Below are 15,904 nucleotides of genomic sequence, written 5' to 3' on the forward strand. Positions count from 1 at the left end.
TAAAGTGCCTAAAACCTTTGCAGAATACTGTACATTTTTTAATTTTCATGAAAAAATCATGACTCGCCTTCACAATAATTCATATTAAGCACGTATGAAAGACAGAACCAATGTGGAAGAAGTAAAAGTGTTTTCTGGGAGTTAAATAAATTCTATGAATGAGTTTTAAATGTTTTAATTTATCATACATAAATCGGGTTGCATCATCTTGTCTGTCCAGTGTGCTCAGAGGTTATGTAGGTAAAAACAGGGCCCCCTGCTGGAGAAACAACGGTTTTACATCCCTTTACAGAAGATTTTGTACACCTCACTCCTGCTGTTCTGCCATTGTTCTCCTTAACCTCTGATCACCAGGTGGAGTTTTCTTTTGCCAGGAGAGCTTCGCCCTGCAGCACGCCTCCGCCATCTTTGAGTGGGTCTACTGCATGCTCATCATGCTCTTCTACGGGACTTTTGCATTTGAGTTCGGGGGCATGTCGGGGGACACCCTGATGGTCCTGTCCAGAGGAGGGGGAGTACAGAGCTTCTCCACCTCTGAACACAAGTCAGAGGTGGGTGGAGGGTCCAACCACCACCCGACAGAGAATTTATCGATGCTGTAGCTGAATTGCAGCGTGCTTCAGTTCCCCTGGAGGTCAAAGGGCAACACATGGACCAATCTGGAAGACACCAGAAACCAACGTCTAGAGCCGGGAAGCTGCATCCTGCATATCACCACGCTCACTATTGCACAAAGCCAAAGTTGCTCTACTCAGCAGTGACCAAAGACTGACAGACTTTAATGACTTTTATGCTGCTTTGTAAAAGTGCAGGCTACACTGCAAAACATTGCACAATGTTCTAAGTGCCTTCTTGAACACAAAGGCCAGCAAAGACATACGCAAGTACACACACAATCCTGGATGTTTGTTTTAATTCTCTCAATGTAACAATCAGTCTGTGGATTCTTGGCTGCAGTTGCCTTTTATCAGATGGAACATCCTGAAGGTGCCTCAGATGTCGCTCCGCAGCGTCGGTATCAGTGTTTGTTTTCATATGTAGACGTTAAGACACTGAGCTCCGTTTTGTTTTAACTCAGGAAGTTTTGTTACATCATCAGCTTTCACTCTTTACCTCGATAATAAGGTGAAGTTTTCCAAAAACCTGACAACAGATGGACAGTTACTGTGTGCCAAGAAAAAAAATGTTTTCATTAAAAGTGGTTAAAAGACATTTGTGTGTTTGCCCAAAACTATGGCAGGAATATCTGTCCTTGTGTTGAACAATTTTTAGTGTTTTTCTAAGTTTATCTTTATAATTCAAGTGATTTGGACTCTTTATGGTGATGTTGCCCCAATAACTGTCTCTTATTGCCCAAATAAGCTCTGTTGTATATTTTTGTTCCACTTCAGCTCTTTGCCAAAAACAGTTGTATCATTGCTCTCAGTAACAACAACTTCTTACAGCTTTAACGGGACCAAAGTATAAAGTAGAGAATTATCATGCTGTATTTGATCATATACAGAAATACTTTTCCAGAAAATAAAATAATGTATGCAGAGAACAAAGAATTAAAGTAAATAGAAAAAAAATCCTTTTTTTTTTATATGTTTTTCATCATTTTGTGTTTCTTGGAGGAAAATTAAATGCTTTCTTGTTAAAATGTTTTATTGTTCAAAAATCATATTTACATTGTTTTTCTAGACTAATGACACATTATGTGCAAAGATTGAGATATGATTTCCTTGTAGAAGAGAAAAATGCAGCTCAAGGTTGCACATTCACAGGTTATCTCTGATTCTGTGACTTTTTCAAACTTCTTTGGAACATCTACTGCATTTTGAGAACATTTAATCTTTGTTTTACAAGTGTCTGCAGGTCTTTTTAGTCTTATATTTGCACTGTTTTAGTACCAAATAACATAAAACTTAAGAACCAGCTGTTTCGTCTCAAACATCAACTTTAGATGAAAAGGTTTGATAATGCAGATTTGTACATCGATTTCCTATTGAAACCTCAAACACCAAGAGCTCTAAAAACTATCAAGACTTACAATCAAAGCTGAATATAATCATATGATAAGACTTTAGATCATCAAATGTAATAATAAAACCCGCAGACACTCTGCTAGCAGCCAGCTATCTAACATAAAAACAAAACAAAATATACAGTATAAAGATCTGGAAGCAGGGTTTATCTCCCCCTTTCTGTGATCACATCTCATCTTTTGTGGAGATCATATGTCTGCAGGTCTTGATGATATTCATAGTATTGTAATACCAAAACCTAAACAATATTTGAATCTCAAACATGGATCTTGGCAGAGGGGAGAGAGTAAATATGTAAAATATAAAACGATTCTAAAAAACGATGAAAACTTAGCTATAGTGCTTTAAAGGCTTTAGATCATCCAATTAAAACCTGATGTCAGCAGATCTCGATGTTATAAGGTCAAATAATGTAAAAACTTATATTTTAATCCCAAACTTTGACCTTGGAAGAGGATATTGAAAAATGTAAATTAAAGGTTTGTGCATTTATTTCTTACTGGAAAACAAAAACAAAAGAAAAACCTACCAAGACTTCTAAAAACTATTAAGTCTTACAGTCAATAATGTAATTTTGGGACCTTGAAAGGCTTTCGATGATCCAAAGTAATGCTAAAACATGCAGACACCTTGCTAGTGGCCAGCTATCTATCATATAAAACATATTATATAAATGTTTGGAAGCATTTAGGATTTCTCTAATTCCCACCTCATGAATCATTGACATTTAAAGCTTCTTTGGGATATCTATATTTCTCCACCTTTTGAGATCATGTCTTATCTTTGTTTCCTTTCAAGGCTTTGTGTTGCACTGAAACCTGCAGACACCCTGCTAGCAACCAGCTATTTCTTGTATCATATAAAAATACAGACAATAATAACAAAAAAAAAAACAGAGTAAATGTTAAGAACCATGCAGCAAAGTCACCAATTGTTTCCCACATCTTGAGTGTACTTAAGACATTGAAGTGGCTTTGAAATGTCTCTGCAAACGTATGCATGGCTGCTCTTCCTTAAAATTTGGTCATTCACTTATTTCTGGACAAAAAAAAAAAAAAAGCCAAACAACAACTTTCTAAACCAACTTGAGTATCAAACAAACTGCATGCATGTGACTGCACACTGTATCTACAGGACTAAAATACCAAGCACGTCACTCATATTTCAGGTTACCATTGAGGGGCTTCAGAGTCATAAATTGCAGATGAAAGATCTTCCCCCCGTCCAATGACCAGAGTTGATCTGCACCCCACCCTGACCCATCCCTCCTGTTCGCTGGCAGCTGCCTTTCTCTTACTGGGTTACAGGAGCACGAGGACAGCTATCTATATATCACTGACACTCTGCTCGCTCTCGCACACACATACACACGGGTACATAGATACTCTAGAAGTTGAGGTTTTTTGGGATCTCCCAGGGAAAGTCCTTTCTGCCAAAGTGTCCGTAGCAGGCAGTCTTCTGGTAGATTGGTCTCTTCAGGTCCAGGTCTCTGCAGGCAAAATCAAACATATAAGTATAGTTACATGTCTCGCAACAACAAAGCAGATGCAGCGTCAGTTTAAATGCTGACCTGACAATGACGCCGGGTCTGAGATCGAAGTTCTTATTGACGATCTGAAGCAGCTCCATCTCATTTTTGGGAGAGGAGCCGTATGTAAACAGGGAGATGGAGAGTGGATGGGCCACTCCAATCGCATACGCAACCTGAAAACACACATAAGAGACACACAGTTTAACTCTGAGAGAAAATTAAGTGTCAGTTACATCAGCCATCTGAGGTCAGGGGTCAACTTCTTCCAAGCCAAACTGGGAAAACCATTTTTTCACGGAGCTGGCTCTGTGCACAGAGGTATTGTCATGTTGAAACAGGAAAGGGACAAATATAAACACACTATATACATACAAATATAAACACACTATTTATATATATATTATTGTATGCTGTAGCATTAAGATTTCTACTAAATGCACCTTTAGACTGTGCGACAACAAGTTTATTGCACACAAGAACACTGTTGCCTTAAATATTATTGCATCAGAATCAGAATCAGGTTTATTGCCAAGTAGGTTTGCACATACATTTGCCTTGGTGTGGTGCATACTGAGAAAAATATACAAAATAAGTGAAAATGCAAGAGTCAAGTAATTATAAATAATATATAATAGAAATGTACTATATAAGATTTGTAAAATATATTCCACAGTGAAAAGTTGCTGCTGCAAAATTTAAAATGAAGAGAATGTACAAAATAATCGGGAATGTGCAAATGTTCATAGTTTAAAAAGCAAAAGCCATTTGCAAATACAACAAATGCAATTTAATCCTCTGAAATTATTTGGAAAAAAGATTTCTGAGTCACATTAAAAGAGTGTCACCTGGTCTTGTGCATCAATTGTCTAAAAGGTTAAAGAAAAAAGAAGAAAAGCTGAAAGAAAACCCAAACCAGATATAACAGATGTCTTGAATATTTTGGAAGGATTTAATGGAAAGTCATCTCACCTGCACCAGCACCCTCCTGCACAGTTTGGCCTTCACCAGAGATTTTGCCACCCAGCGGGCGGCGTAGGCTGCCGAGCGGTCCACTTTGGTGTAGTCCTTCCCAGAGAAGGCCCCGCCCCCGTGGGCTCCCCAACCGCCGTATGTGTCGACAATGATCTTCCTGCCCGTCACTCCAGCATCACCCTGACAGAGACGAGCATCGCACACAAACATGCTCTTGAAATGCTTGTGAAGGAATTATGAGGACTTATAACTTTAACTGTGAAATGTGCAGCTGCACAAAGACAAGCGTTTACATAATGGACTCTGTTACATACTGTGCCTGAAGATGATGCTCATCATGATTGCAAGATTCAAATTGCTTGTTCAAAATTTAGGTTACAATGAATAAAACTGAGAATCTTTGCATTTGAGCTGCTGAAAACAGCAAATGTTTGGCATTTTTTCTTGATAAAATTATTTAAACTGATTATTATTATTTTAATAATAATATAATTTAGAGCACTAAATCATCATGTTATGCAAAGTTGCTGGTATACGTCACCAGCCAATTAAGTGCTCAAGTAACAAATGACCAAAGTGAAACAACAACTCTCCTGACTTTCTTCCACCAATATTTTGGCACAAGGCCTTCATCAAGGTGTTTTACAGATCGTGTAAAAATACTCTACAAGAGGGCTGAAGCAAGAGATCAGCAGCCTCTAGACAAAGAAACTTCAAAATAGTACACAAAAGTATACAACAAAATATGACATAAACAATCATCACACAGTCACAACATAACATCACAAAAACAAGCATTTAGTTTTGGGACGTTCCCTGGCCTTTACCTGTGGTCCACCAATTACAAACCGTCCGCTGGGCTGCAGGTGGTAGATGGTGTTCTCGTCCAGGTACTTTGATGGAACCACAGCCTTGATGACCTTCTCCTTCAGTATTTTCTTCTGGTCCTCCAGGCTCACATAGTCATCATGCTGCACTGAGATCACAACAGTGTGGACCCTTATAGGGATCACAGCACCGTTGTCCTGGGCGTAATGAACCGTCACCTGCAGAGAGTGGAGGGAAGGGGGGGATGACAGACATTACTTTATGCCTGAACTGAGATGTAATTCCTGCGTTAACACGTGAAGAAACTAAAAATAGCTTTTTCATATCTCCACACATTCCTCTTTTCATGTCTGAGCTTTTGTGAATTGTTTGAGGCTTTGAGTAGTCTTGTGCACAGTGAGCTCACAGGGATTGCACAGGCTGAAACTGTTGGGGGATTATTGGAAAGGCGTGTCCAAGCTCAGATGTTGCATACCAGTGTGCTCTGGTTGGTGTTTGCTGGTCAGCACATTCTCAAGGTCACCATCACGGTCTAAATTACTAGTGAGTAGAGCATTCACTATAAACTCAGGGAGAATCCCTCCATACACGTTTGAAGACATATAAAAATACTCTGCTTTGAATAACGTGTGATACATCTGATGTTTTTTTTCACAAAAATGTTGAATTATCAGGTAAAAAATTATACCTATTCCTTCTCTGTTATTGAAAAGTCTAGAATCTATGAATACACAAATATTGTTCATTTTCATGTCTCGCTTACTGCTGAAATATTTATTTGTTTACAATGTTTCAGTCTGTCCAACCTTGATCAGGTGTATCATGACCAAAATGTTGTAAACTAATAAATATTCCAGCAGTAAGTGAGACAGTGTGCAGGAGTTTTTCTCATTTTTACTTAAGTTGTATTTTACTCCAACAAACATGTTGCATTTCCACATCACACTTGTCTAAGTTGCATACTGGACCCCAACTGGTTTCGAAACTGGTTGTGATGTCACAAATCATGCTTATAGGTATACGCCTTTAACTGAGGTTTAACGTAAGCACAGAGAAACTTTCCACTTTCAGCAGATGAATGTGAAAATAGACTATTCACATTCATCATTCTGCACAGAGATGAGAAAAGCATCCAACTGAAGGAACAAGAAGAAAAACACATTTTTGAATGAAGGGGGATTTGGTTCTCGCCTGCTGCTGAACTCTTCATCTTCAACAATGTGCCTCTTTGCAAATCAACTCCGCTCTCGGTCACTCAAGAACTCCAGACTGCACACAACATGTTTCATATTCCTGTCTGTTTAAATCATAGGCTAACCAAATCTGTGGATAATGATAATGATTTTATTTTTATTTTCCCTGCTGTCCAGAAAATCATGGTTATCAATAGTTTCTAAGTCCAGATGGGTCAGGAAAAGCACTGCAGGTGTAAACCTACAAAATTTGAATACTGTAAAGCTTAATGCACCCAAGTCATCTAATCACAGTGACACCATTGATAAGAAATTTATTAAATATAAGATATTTAAATAACAAAGCACATTTCATAAATGATATGATTTCTGACCATGGCATTGACTTCCTGTGTTTGACTGAAACTTGGCAGCTACCTAATGACTACTTAACACTGCACCAAGCTATTAAAAGTGTTGACAGTATCGGATCATAAGGCTGTCCTAATCAATGCTAGAATCCCTGCCCCCTCACATTGACTTTGCACCTCTCGCACTATCACATACAGGAACGTCAAGAGCATTAGTATACCTGCTGTAATGGACATGTTGGAGACAGAGCTCACTTATGATTACAATAACTCATCAGCTGTTGCTCTGGTCTCTATGTTTAATGTGCTCCTCTCAGATACATTGAATCATCTTTCCCCATTCAAATCACGCAGTGTGTCCTTCTACCATTCTGCTCCATGGTTTACACCAGAGCTGCGCAAAATGAATCTCAGCAGGAAAACTGGCTTAACTGTGCATGCATTATCCAACAAAGATCATGTCAGAGCCAATAAGGAAGTTGTGAACAAGGGTAAGACCACCTACTACTCTACCATTATTGGAGAAGGAAGGTAACACCAGAGCCCTTTTTCTCACCATCAATAATCTACTTAAACCGTGTAAGCAATTTCCTGCCTCTACTAATCTCTGCAGTGATTTTATGGACTTTTTCCAGAGCAAAATTATTTCCATCTACCAGCAGCTTCATCATTTGTCCATTCATCTCCCTGTTAGCTTTTTCTCTGCTTTCTCTATTGTCGACAAGCAGTATGTAACTGAACATGTGCCCTTTTGACCCCATGCTCACTCTACCAATTAAAACAGAGTCTGCCTGTCCTCTACCCCCTGCAGACACAAATCGTCAATGCATCTCTTCTGTCTGGCTCTGTTCCCTCCAGTCTAAAAATGGCTGCTCTTAACCCAGTCCCAAAAAAATCTGGAACTGACCTGGAGGACCATAAGAACTACAGACCTATTTCCAAACTCCCATTTCTTGCCAAACTCCATGAGCGAACCGTAGCCAGCACAGTTCAGTGACTGTCCTCACCAAAATTACCAATGATCTGCTTGTAACAGCTGACTCTGGTTACCTCAGCATACTTATCCTGTTAGATCTCACTGCTGCTTTTGATACAGTCAGTCATAATCTTCTGTTGAACTGGTTAGAAACATCCTCTTGGACATATAATTCGTCAACATCACCTCAATTTTCACCGCTATGCTGACGACGCACAACTCTACATTCACACCAAGCCCTCGGACACTCTACCACCATCCAACCTGACGGGCTGCTTAAGTGATATTAATGCATGGATGACTTGCAATTACCTCAAACTTAACCAGGATAAATCTGAGGCTATCCTCATTGCCCCTTCAGCCACACTCTGCAAAGTCCCCCATCTAAATTTGGCCAACCCTGGTTTTATTACATCTTCTGTTGCTGAGGTAAAAAATCTAGGCCCTCTTCCACCTGAAGAACATTTCCAGACTTTTCCCCTCTCTTGCCCAATCTATTGACTCTCATTCACGCCTTCACTACATCCCGACTTGATTACTGTAATGCCGTGCTCCTTGGTATATCTACTTGGGGGATAAATAGACTACAGTATGTCCAGAATTGTTGTGTTCTTTGCCACACGCGATCCTAGGAACACATCATCCCTACCCTTCAGCAACTGCATTCTCCCAGTTAAATACTTCATTTGTTTTAAAGTACTTCTCCTTGTTTACAAATCTCCTCATGGCTCGGTGCCTACCTATCTATCCAATCTTCTCCATCCCACACCTACTCGCTCACTGAGCTCCTCTGATCTCCTCGATACTCCCCCCTCCAGGCTGGACCTAACCTCTGGAATGCTCTCCCGCTGGGTCAACGCCAGCACGCATCTGTTGCTTCTTTTAAGTCAAAACTGAAAACTCAACTATTTAGAACGGCCTTTGCTGGTGCTGTGTAATGTGTACATTATAAATGTATTCTTGTATGTGTATATATTTCATTGTTGTTGATGTTGTTTTGTCTTTTCTTATGTATTAACTGTCTTAATGGATTTGAAAAGTATTCTTGGGTGTCTTGAAAGGCGTTTATAAATAAAATGTATTTTCATTATTATTAAAGATATATTTTAGACAATATGTGAACTGGATACTTACATCTAATCAGTTGTTATTATTTTGATCCTACCTGTGTCTTGGAGTCCGGGCGGAGCCAGGGGACTGTCCCATTTCGTCTCAGTTCGGCCATCTTTGCATTGAGTTTGTGGGCTAGGATTATGGTGAGGGGCATGCACTCTTCTGTCTCATCTGTGGCATATCCGAACATCAGACCCTGTCCACACAGAGTAGGCAGAAATAAAACAGAAAAGGTAAGTAGAGAAAGTGGTAATTCTGTAAAACTAATGTGGGTCTTGTACTGTATGTAATGCATCTTGAATCTATTTTCAGTGACTTGAAACTTGATTTTATGACCACAAGTTCTCCAGTATTGAAATAGGAGTTAATCAGTTTAACTGAAAAGACAATATTTGTTCACAAGTTGTGTCTTGTTGTGCTTTTCTAGACGACCTGGTCTCCAGCTCCAATTTCACTCTCCACACGGTCGATATGAACTCCCTGTGCGATGTCAGGGGACTGCTGCTCCAGGGCAACCAGCACATTACAGGTCTTATAATCAAACCCTAACACAGAGAGAGAGAGGCAGGACATATCAGAATCAACTAATCTACATGAAGGAAAGTTCTACTCCTGACTTAAATGGTTAAAGGAGATTCAAGCTCTTCGAACATTTCAGGTTCCACTCACCTTTCTCAGACGAGTCATAACCAATATGCCGGATGGTTTCCCTCACCACCCGCTGGTAGTCCACATTGGCCCGAGACGTGATCTCACCGCAGAGCAGCACCATGCCCGTCTTACACACCGTCTCTGTTTCAGCACAAAGACAACATCACAGTGCTTTATTATTTTTTTAGGTTTTTTATTTATCCTATCTGTGATTGTTGGTTGTCTGTTTTTGTATACCGTACGTTGTTTCTTGTGTGGTGGTTGTGTGGTTGTCTGACTGTAACTGTGTCATGTTCTCAGGTATCTCTTGATAAAGAAATCTCATTAAGGGATTAAGAAGTTTTGCTTTTATCATCTAAGAAATTATTTTTGAACCACTTGTAAACTAATTTAAAGCAACTATTTTTAGTTTTATTTTGTTTTGCAATAAAAGATTTATTGAGAAGTTTTTGCACAGTAGTGCCACTGTGCCAGAGCAATTAAAAGGGGACATATGCACATTTCCAGGTCTACATTTTTCATTCTGGAGCTCTACTGGAATATCTTTGCATCATTTACAAAACTTTTTTGTTTTAAAACTCCCTATTTATCTTCAACTGGCCCTTTATGCAGCCCCTCAGTTCAGCCTCTGTCTGAAACAGGCCGTTTTAGCTCCTGTCTCTTTAAGGCCCGCCCTCCTGATTAGCCCACTGTTCTGATTTGTCAGTTCCCGGAAGCTTCCTCCGACTCTGAAGGCTACGTAAACAAACTATAGTAACAGTATCACTTCTTTTTCTCTTCTTTTCTCAAATGTTAACTTCTCAAATACATCTGTACAAGTTCGAGCCTGAATTTGATCCAAAAATACGTGAGTGGACAATGCAAACAACTCGTGGAACAACCTTAGCAACAACGTTAGTGACAAGGACTACCAACGGACGGCAGTTTGTAGGTATGCACGAACAATCTGACGTCATCATGAGGAGGAAGTAAAGGACACATTGCAAACTAACTGTTCAGAGAAGGCTAAAACCCTGGCTTTTGGCTTGCAGGCAGAACTTCTACATATGTTTACCTCAAGTTTTAGAACTTTGACCATGTTTAACATCCAACATCATAACAGTATATAAATGACCGAAAATCACAACAAACATGATACTTGTGTCCCCTCTTAGGAAGCCTACAAACCATGTAATTATCACCTCAATTCACAAATTATTGGCCATAACTTTTTATTAAAATCAATAATGACTCCACATACACAAATGCTTCAGGATCTGCCTTCCTCAGCGTTTAAGAGTAAAAGTGGTGGGTGTGCACCACTTTTACTCCAGACTGGTTACTCTAATGGACTTTAGGACATTTAATGTCAAGACAAAAATAGTTCCCAATAAATTTTTCCAATAAGTTGTTTTAACAAGTAGGTATGCTGTCAGCATCAGAAAAGTATTCAAATATCTGACTTTTAACATATTTTTTTTGTTCTCCTTGGTTCCCCTTGCACAAATTTGTAGTAATCATACTGTAGACTGTGGTTCCTAGATAAGAAACATTATTGATCAGGTTTACTGCTTCCCTTTGCTGGAGGAAAACACATTATTACTCACCACAAGCCACCTTAGCATCCGGGTCTTGCCTCAGGTGAGCGTCCAGCACAGCATCACTGATCTGGTCACATATCTTATCTGGAACGCAAGAGAAGGATTTAAATATATAAATATATCTGCATCACTGCATGTGCCGTCCGGGTCGTTTCCTCGTGTGACCTTCTGCTGCACATGTCAGATTCCTCATCTGGGCAGAGCCTGAGAATATCAGATTTCACTGCTCCATCAGAGTACTACACACCATTCATATTAGGAGCTACGGCCCTATGAATAACCCTGGCTGAGCGAATGCATGCCAGTGTGACATGGTGCACTGTAACTCCATTAACTACTGTACTGAAACATATAAAACGTTAATTTTGTTGTGCAGAATACACGCAAATGAATGAATTATCTAGTCAAAGAAGACTGGAGCAACAGCATTTTTGTGAATAGTCAAATAGTCAATAGTGTAAAGGTTTGCTCTGCTTGTCAGACACATTTCAGTGTGAGTGGAAGGATGAGGAAGGGTAGATATTCAGCTGCAACAGTGTCATTGTTGTGCGTGTCAGCATCAGATAGAGAACACATGTAGAAGTCCAATCAGATTTGTTGTATCAGCAAGATTATTCCTCCCGCACTGCAAACTAGCTGATAATGTGCTAATTTCTTAAAGATTGCTGTGCTTTGTGTGTGCTGATACTTTACTTTAACATGTTTAGTTAAATGTCAAGTATATGAGAACGAACCAAGAGTCACGTGTGTCTATTAATACCAGTTGATCAGACACCTGCAGCTGCTGGAGTCCTCGAGAGAGTCCAGCTCTCAGGTCTTTGCACTGTGTGTGTTAAAGAATTGTTTTTATAATACTACTGTGGGTTTATAAAGCAATAACTTATGATCGGATGTGCCAAAAAGTGTCCAGACTTCTTATGTGGGCTGAGACAGATTTGCTTCACTGTCTCCAGAAGAAGCAACCAGGAAATTAAACTTGGAGTTGTTGTTTTTTTTGCAGAACATATTTGGAACAAACTCCAGGAAAACAAGAGATTTGCTCTAACTCTCTGTTCTGTTTTCCACTTTATGTTATTAAATTAAATTCTGAGCTTTTCATTCATATCTTACAGAGTATGTCATATCTCCTCTGTTTTATTCAATTTCAGCTTATCTGACTCTTTTTAAATCCTGTTTATATGTGTCTTTTTAACATCACTTAGTGTTTCTATTAGATTTTTTATCTCTTCGATGCACTTTGAATTGCCTTGTTGAGATCTTCTCCACAAATACACTTTCTTTGCCACATCATGGATACAGATTGCAACTTCTTTTTGAAAAAGAAACATGTCAACACAGTACTTCACTATCAAAACCATCCATAACACTTCCTGCACATGTGTTTAAATACAAAGCTGATTATGCAGCTACAGTACAAGTTTCTGTCATGTCTGTCTGTCCTAGAAGAGGGATCCTTCCTGGGTTGCTCTTCCTGAAGTTTTTCTCCATTAAATGGTTTTTACTTCCTTGATTTAAGGGTCTAAGGATAGAGGATGTTGTATGCTTTACATATTGTAAAACCCCCCTGAGGCGAAGTTGTGATATTGGGCTATATCAATAAAAAACTACCTGACTTTCCTTTTTGCAAACATAATAAATGATGATGATAAATGGCTAAATATACTTTCACATCTTCACTGTCAGTGCTGTAAAAACACTACAAGTGCATTTAAAAAATTAAAAAACACACTCTTCAAGCTGCTTTTTTTACAGTGCGCCGCCTTCATGCACCGCTCAGGATTCTGCACATTCCACAAAGTCATCAATGATCAGTGAAACATAAAAGTGTTTAACACATGATTACCACTACTGCTCAGTCATACTCTGTAGTAGCTGCACATGAAAAGCATGCTTCCACATGCTGCACGGAGAGGGAGTCCTCTACTCACCAGGATGTCCCTCTCCCACAGACTCAGAAGTAAACATGAAGGAGCCGTCATGAGGAGAATACATGAAGTTCCCATCCATCGTGCCATTCATTTTTGTCCCTCTCAAAAGTCTCCTGACACGCTGTGAACTGGATAGCAGAAGTGATGGGAGGCTAGTTAAAAGCACAAGATGCGTCCTTGTGTTTCTTATCAAAACAGGATAATAAAGACAGGCAGATTTGTGTGGCAGACTTTGGCTGCAGTGTAATCTCACAGTCCCAAGGCAGTGCAGCCGGATAACTCTGCACTATATAAGGCAAAGACAACATACACTCATACACACACACACACACACAGGGGGAGGGTGCCATGTGAACCAGAGGGTTAGACCATTCAGAGGCGAGAAAGGGGAGGGTGGGATTCCTTTTTTTTTTCTTCTTGGAGACACTTTTTTTAACTCCTCCCGTGCTGAACGTTCCCAGATTCTCAGATGCTCACGCTGAACTCATCAAACTCCCTCCGATAGTCTTTTTCTAGTTGTCCTCGAATCAGACAGCAGAGCGTTAACTTCATCAAAGGGTCACTTTGAAGCTCCTCCACCGATTCATTCATGCCTAGTCTTTGTTTCTTTGTACCTGGGGGCCCCTGAGGTCTCTGACGGGGCGTCTGTGGCTGTGTACACACAGAGCTGCCTGCCAACCGAACACTTTCACTGCTGAGTCAGAGCCCAGATATGAAACCATAAAAGAGATGGAATGAAAGTACTACATGGTAAAAAGTATCTGTATTTTGATTACTTTGAATAATAATGATAATTATTATTATGCGAAGAAGAAGAAGACTAGGGCAATTTATACAAAGCAAAAGATGAAAATTAAAAGTAATGACATTAAAGGCAAGGTATTTTTAAAATAGACATTTAAAAGCAATAAAAGTGACAGTAAATGAGTAACACGACTGCAGTTATTTGTAAAACATGAGTTTTAAGTTTTTTAATTGTAACATTTTGTATTGTGTGAATTATTATTATTATCTGTTATATTGTTCTGTCATGTATTTTCTTTTGTTTGACTGTGAAGCACTTGAACTAAAAAGGGTTACTACTATAATTATTATTATTAATAATAAATATAAGGTTGCAATTACTGTCTACAGTTTTTTTTTTTTGGTCTGAACCATTGTTAACTGTGTTTATTTTTTTATAGTTTAAAGGACAGGTTCACAGTTTTTCAAGTGTGTCTTATAACAGCAGTCAGGTGTCCATATGAACAGTGAAAGAGGTTTTCCTCGCTGTAATCATTCCTCCTGTTCATACTGGCTGTTAAAAGATCCTTCAAATGTGCTTTCAATGTAAGTGATGGAGACCAAAATCCACAGTGTGTCCACGCAGTCATTTAAAAGTTAATGTAAAGCATATATGAGGCTTCATCAGTCTGAGTTAGTCATGTCAAGTGGATATCTGACACATTTACAGTCTTTTTAGCATCAAATTCCCTCTTTGTGTTTCTCTGTTGAGCTGTGGTGGAAGTATAGTAACAAAAAGAGGAACTTTGGCACTAAAAAGACTGTAACATTGAAAGATATCTATTTGATTTGACTCTTTTGGACGCTGAAGCTTCATATTAGCTTCAGATAAACTTCTAAATACATTTTTGCACAGAAGGAGGACTGTGGATTTTGTCCCCCATCACTTCCATTATAAGTGCATTATGAAGGGATCTTCTAATGGTCAGTATGAACAGCAGGAATGATTGATGTTCATTTGGGCTCCTGACTGTTTTTTTTAAGACAAATATGAAAAATTGTGATCCTGTCCTTTAAATGTTCAGTTTATCAAATCAAACACTTCCACAGAACAAGCTGACTCATGTTTTTATACTCATTATCATTATTTTTTGGGAGATTCTTTTTTGCCTCATTGATTAATTTAGCCTTGACTAGCCTAGACTTTTTTTTTCTGGATTGTGTTTATAGTCCATTACAGTTTTTTTTTGAGGGATCAAGGATGCAAAGGTGGAGAGAAAGAAAAAAACTGGGCACTGAAATGTCCCAAAGAAAACTTGGCACAATAAAATGTGGTGTTGTACTTAGAATAAATCTTTCACCATTTAAAGTTGGCAGTGCAATCAAGGTCTGTGGATTTTGGCCTCCATCACTTACATTGTAAGTGCATTATGAAGGGATCTTCTAATGGTAAGCATGAATGATTACAAAAAGAAAAACTATTTCAGTGTTCGTTTGGGCTCCTGGCTGTTGTTGAGAACTCGTCCTTTAAACTACCTGGTTACACCAAAACCACAGTAAATAAATGGAGGGCGCTATATCAGACGACTCATTTTTTATCTCAAGGTGCTCATACTATGTTAAAACACATTGTTAAAAATCCAGTTTGTTCTTACTGTGCAGTTTGATAAATAACCATTCTCTCACTGAGGTTTTGTTGATAAGCAGTAAAACTTACTGACACTTGAAAACAGGCAACTCAGAGTTTAATATTCTTGTTTGAAACAGAACAACTGACTGGTCCTGGACTGCAGAGCGCTCCAGATGTTTTGTGACGTTTTGACCACTAGATGTCAGTCTGGTGAGGAGACACAGTTGTTAAATCGTCACTAATCCTGCACATGATGACACTATTCTCAGCTCCACTACTTTCCAATCATTTTAAATCAGAGAAGCAAACTACAGCAGCGAAAATACAAACTGCTCAGTTTTCTTCTTATTACTAAATACTAAATTATTCCGTTTTAACAAGAAACCTTTTTTGTAATAGAAA

The 15,904-nt window shown here is 38.9% G+C and overlaps 2 protein-coding genes across 3 annotated transcripts in view; one reads left to right on the plus strand and one right to left on the minus strand.

Annotated features, from left to right (window-relative positions):
* Window positions 1–1,602, plus strand: part of LOC137171681 (transmembrane protein 150A-like) — a 30,760-nt gene extending 29,158 nt beyond the window's left edge. The window contains exon 8 of one of the 2 annotated variants that reach the window (XM_067575740.1): window positions 355–1,602. In XM_067575740.1, the coding sequence (XP_067431841.1) occupies window positions 355–602 (248 nt within the window). In that variant the 3' untranslated portion in view covers window positions 603–1,602. The remainder of the gene's footprint in view (window positions 1–354) is intronic. The other variant, XM_067575739.1, reaches the window with a different exon arrangement.
* A 1,434-nt stretch (window positions 1,603–3,036) lies between these two features.
* LOC137171680 (S-adenosylmethionine synthase-like) lies at window positions 3,037–13,434 on the minus strand. Its single transcript, XM_067575738.1, has 9 exons — window positions 13,150–13,434; window positions 11,228–11,305; window positions 9,660–9,782; window positions 9,423–9,535; window positions 9,043–9,186; window positions 5,358–5,576; window positions 4,528–4,710; window positions 3,598–3,731; window positions 3,037–3,516 (listed from the first exon to the last, which is right to left on the minus strand). The coding sequence occupies exons 1-9, from the start codon at window positions 13,238–13,240 to the stop codon at window positions 3,414–3,416; spliced, it is 1,188 nt and encodes a 395-aa protein (XP_067431839.1). The 5' UTR covers window positions 13,241–13,434; the 3' UTR covers window positions 3,037–3,413.
* Window positions 13,435–15,904: the final 2,470 nt, after the last annotated feature.

This window comes from Thunnus thynnus, chromosome 20 (assembly GCF_963924715.1).
Source record: "Thunnus thynnus chromosome 20, fThuThy2.1, whole genome shotgun sequence".
In the NCBI taxonomy this organism is placed as follows: Eukaryota; Metazoa; Chordata; class Actinopteri; order Scombriformes; family Scombridae; genus Thunnus; species Thunnus thynnus.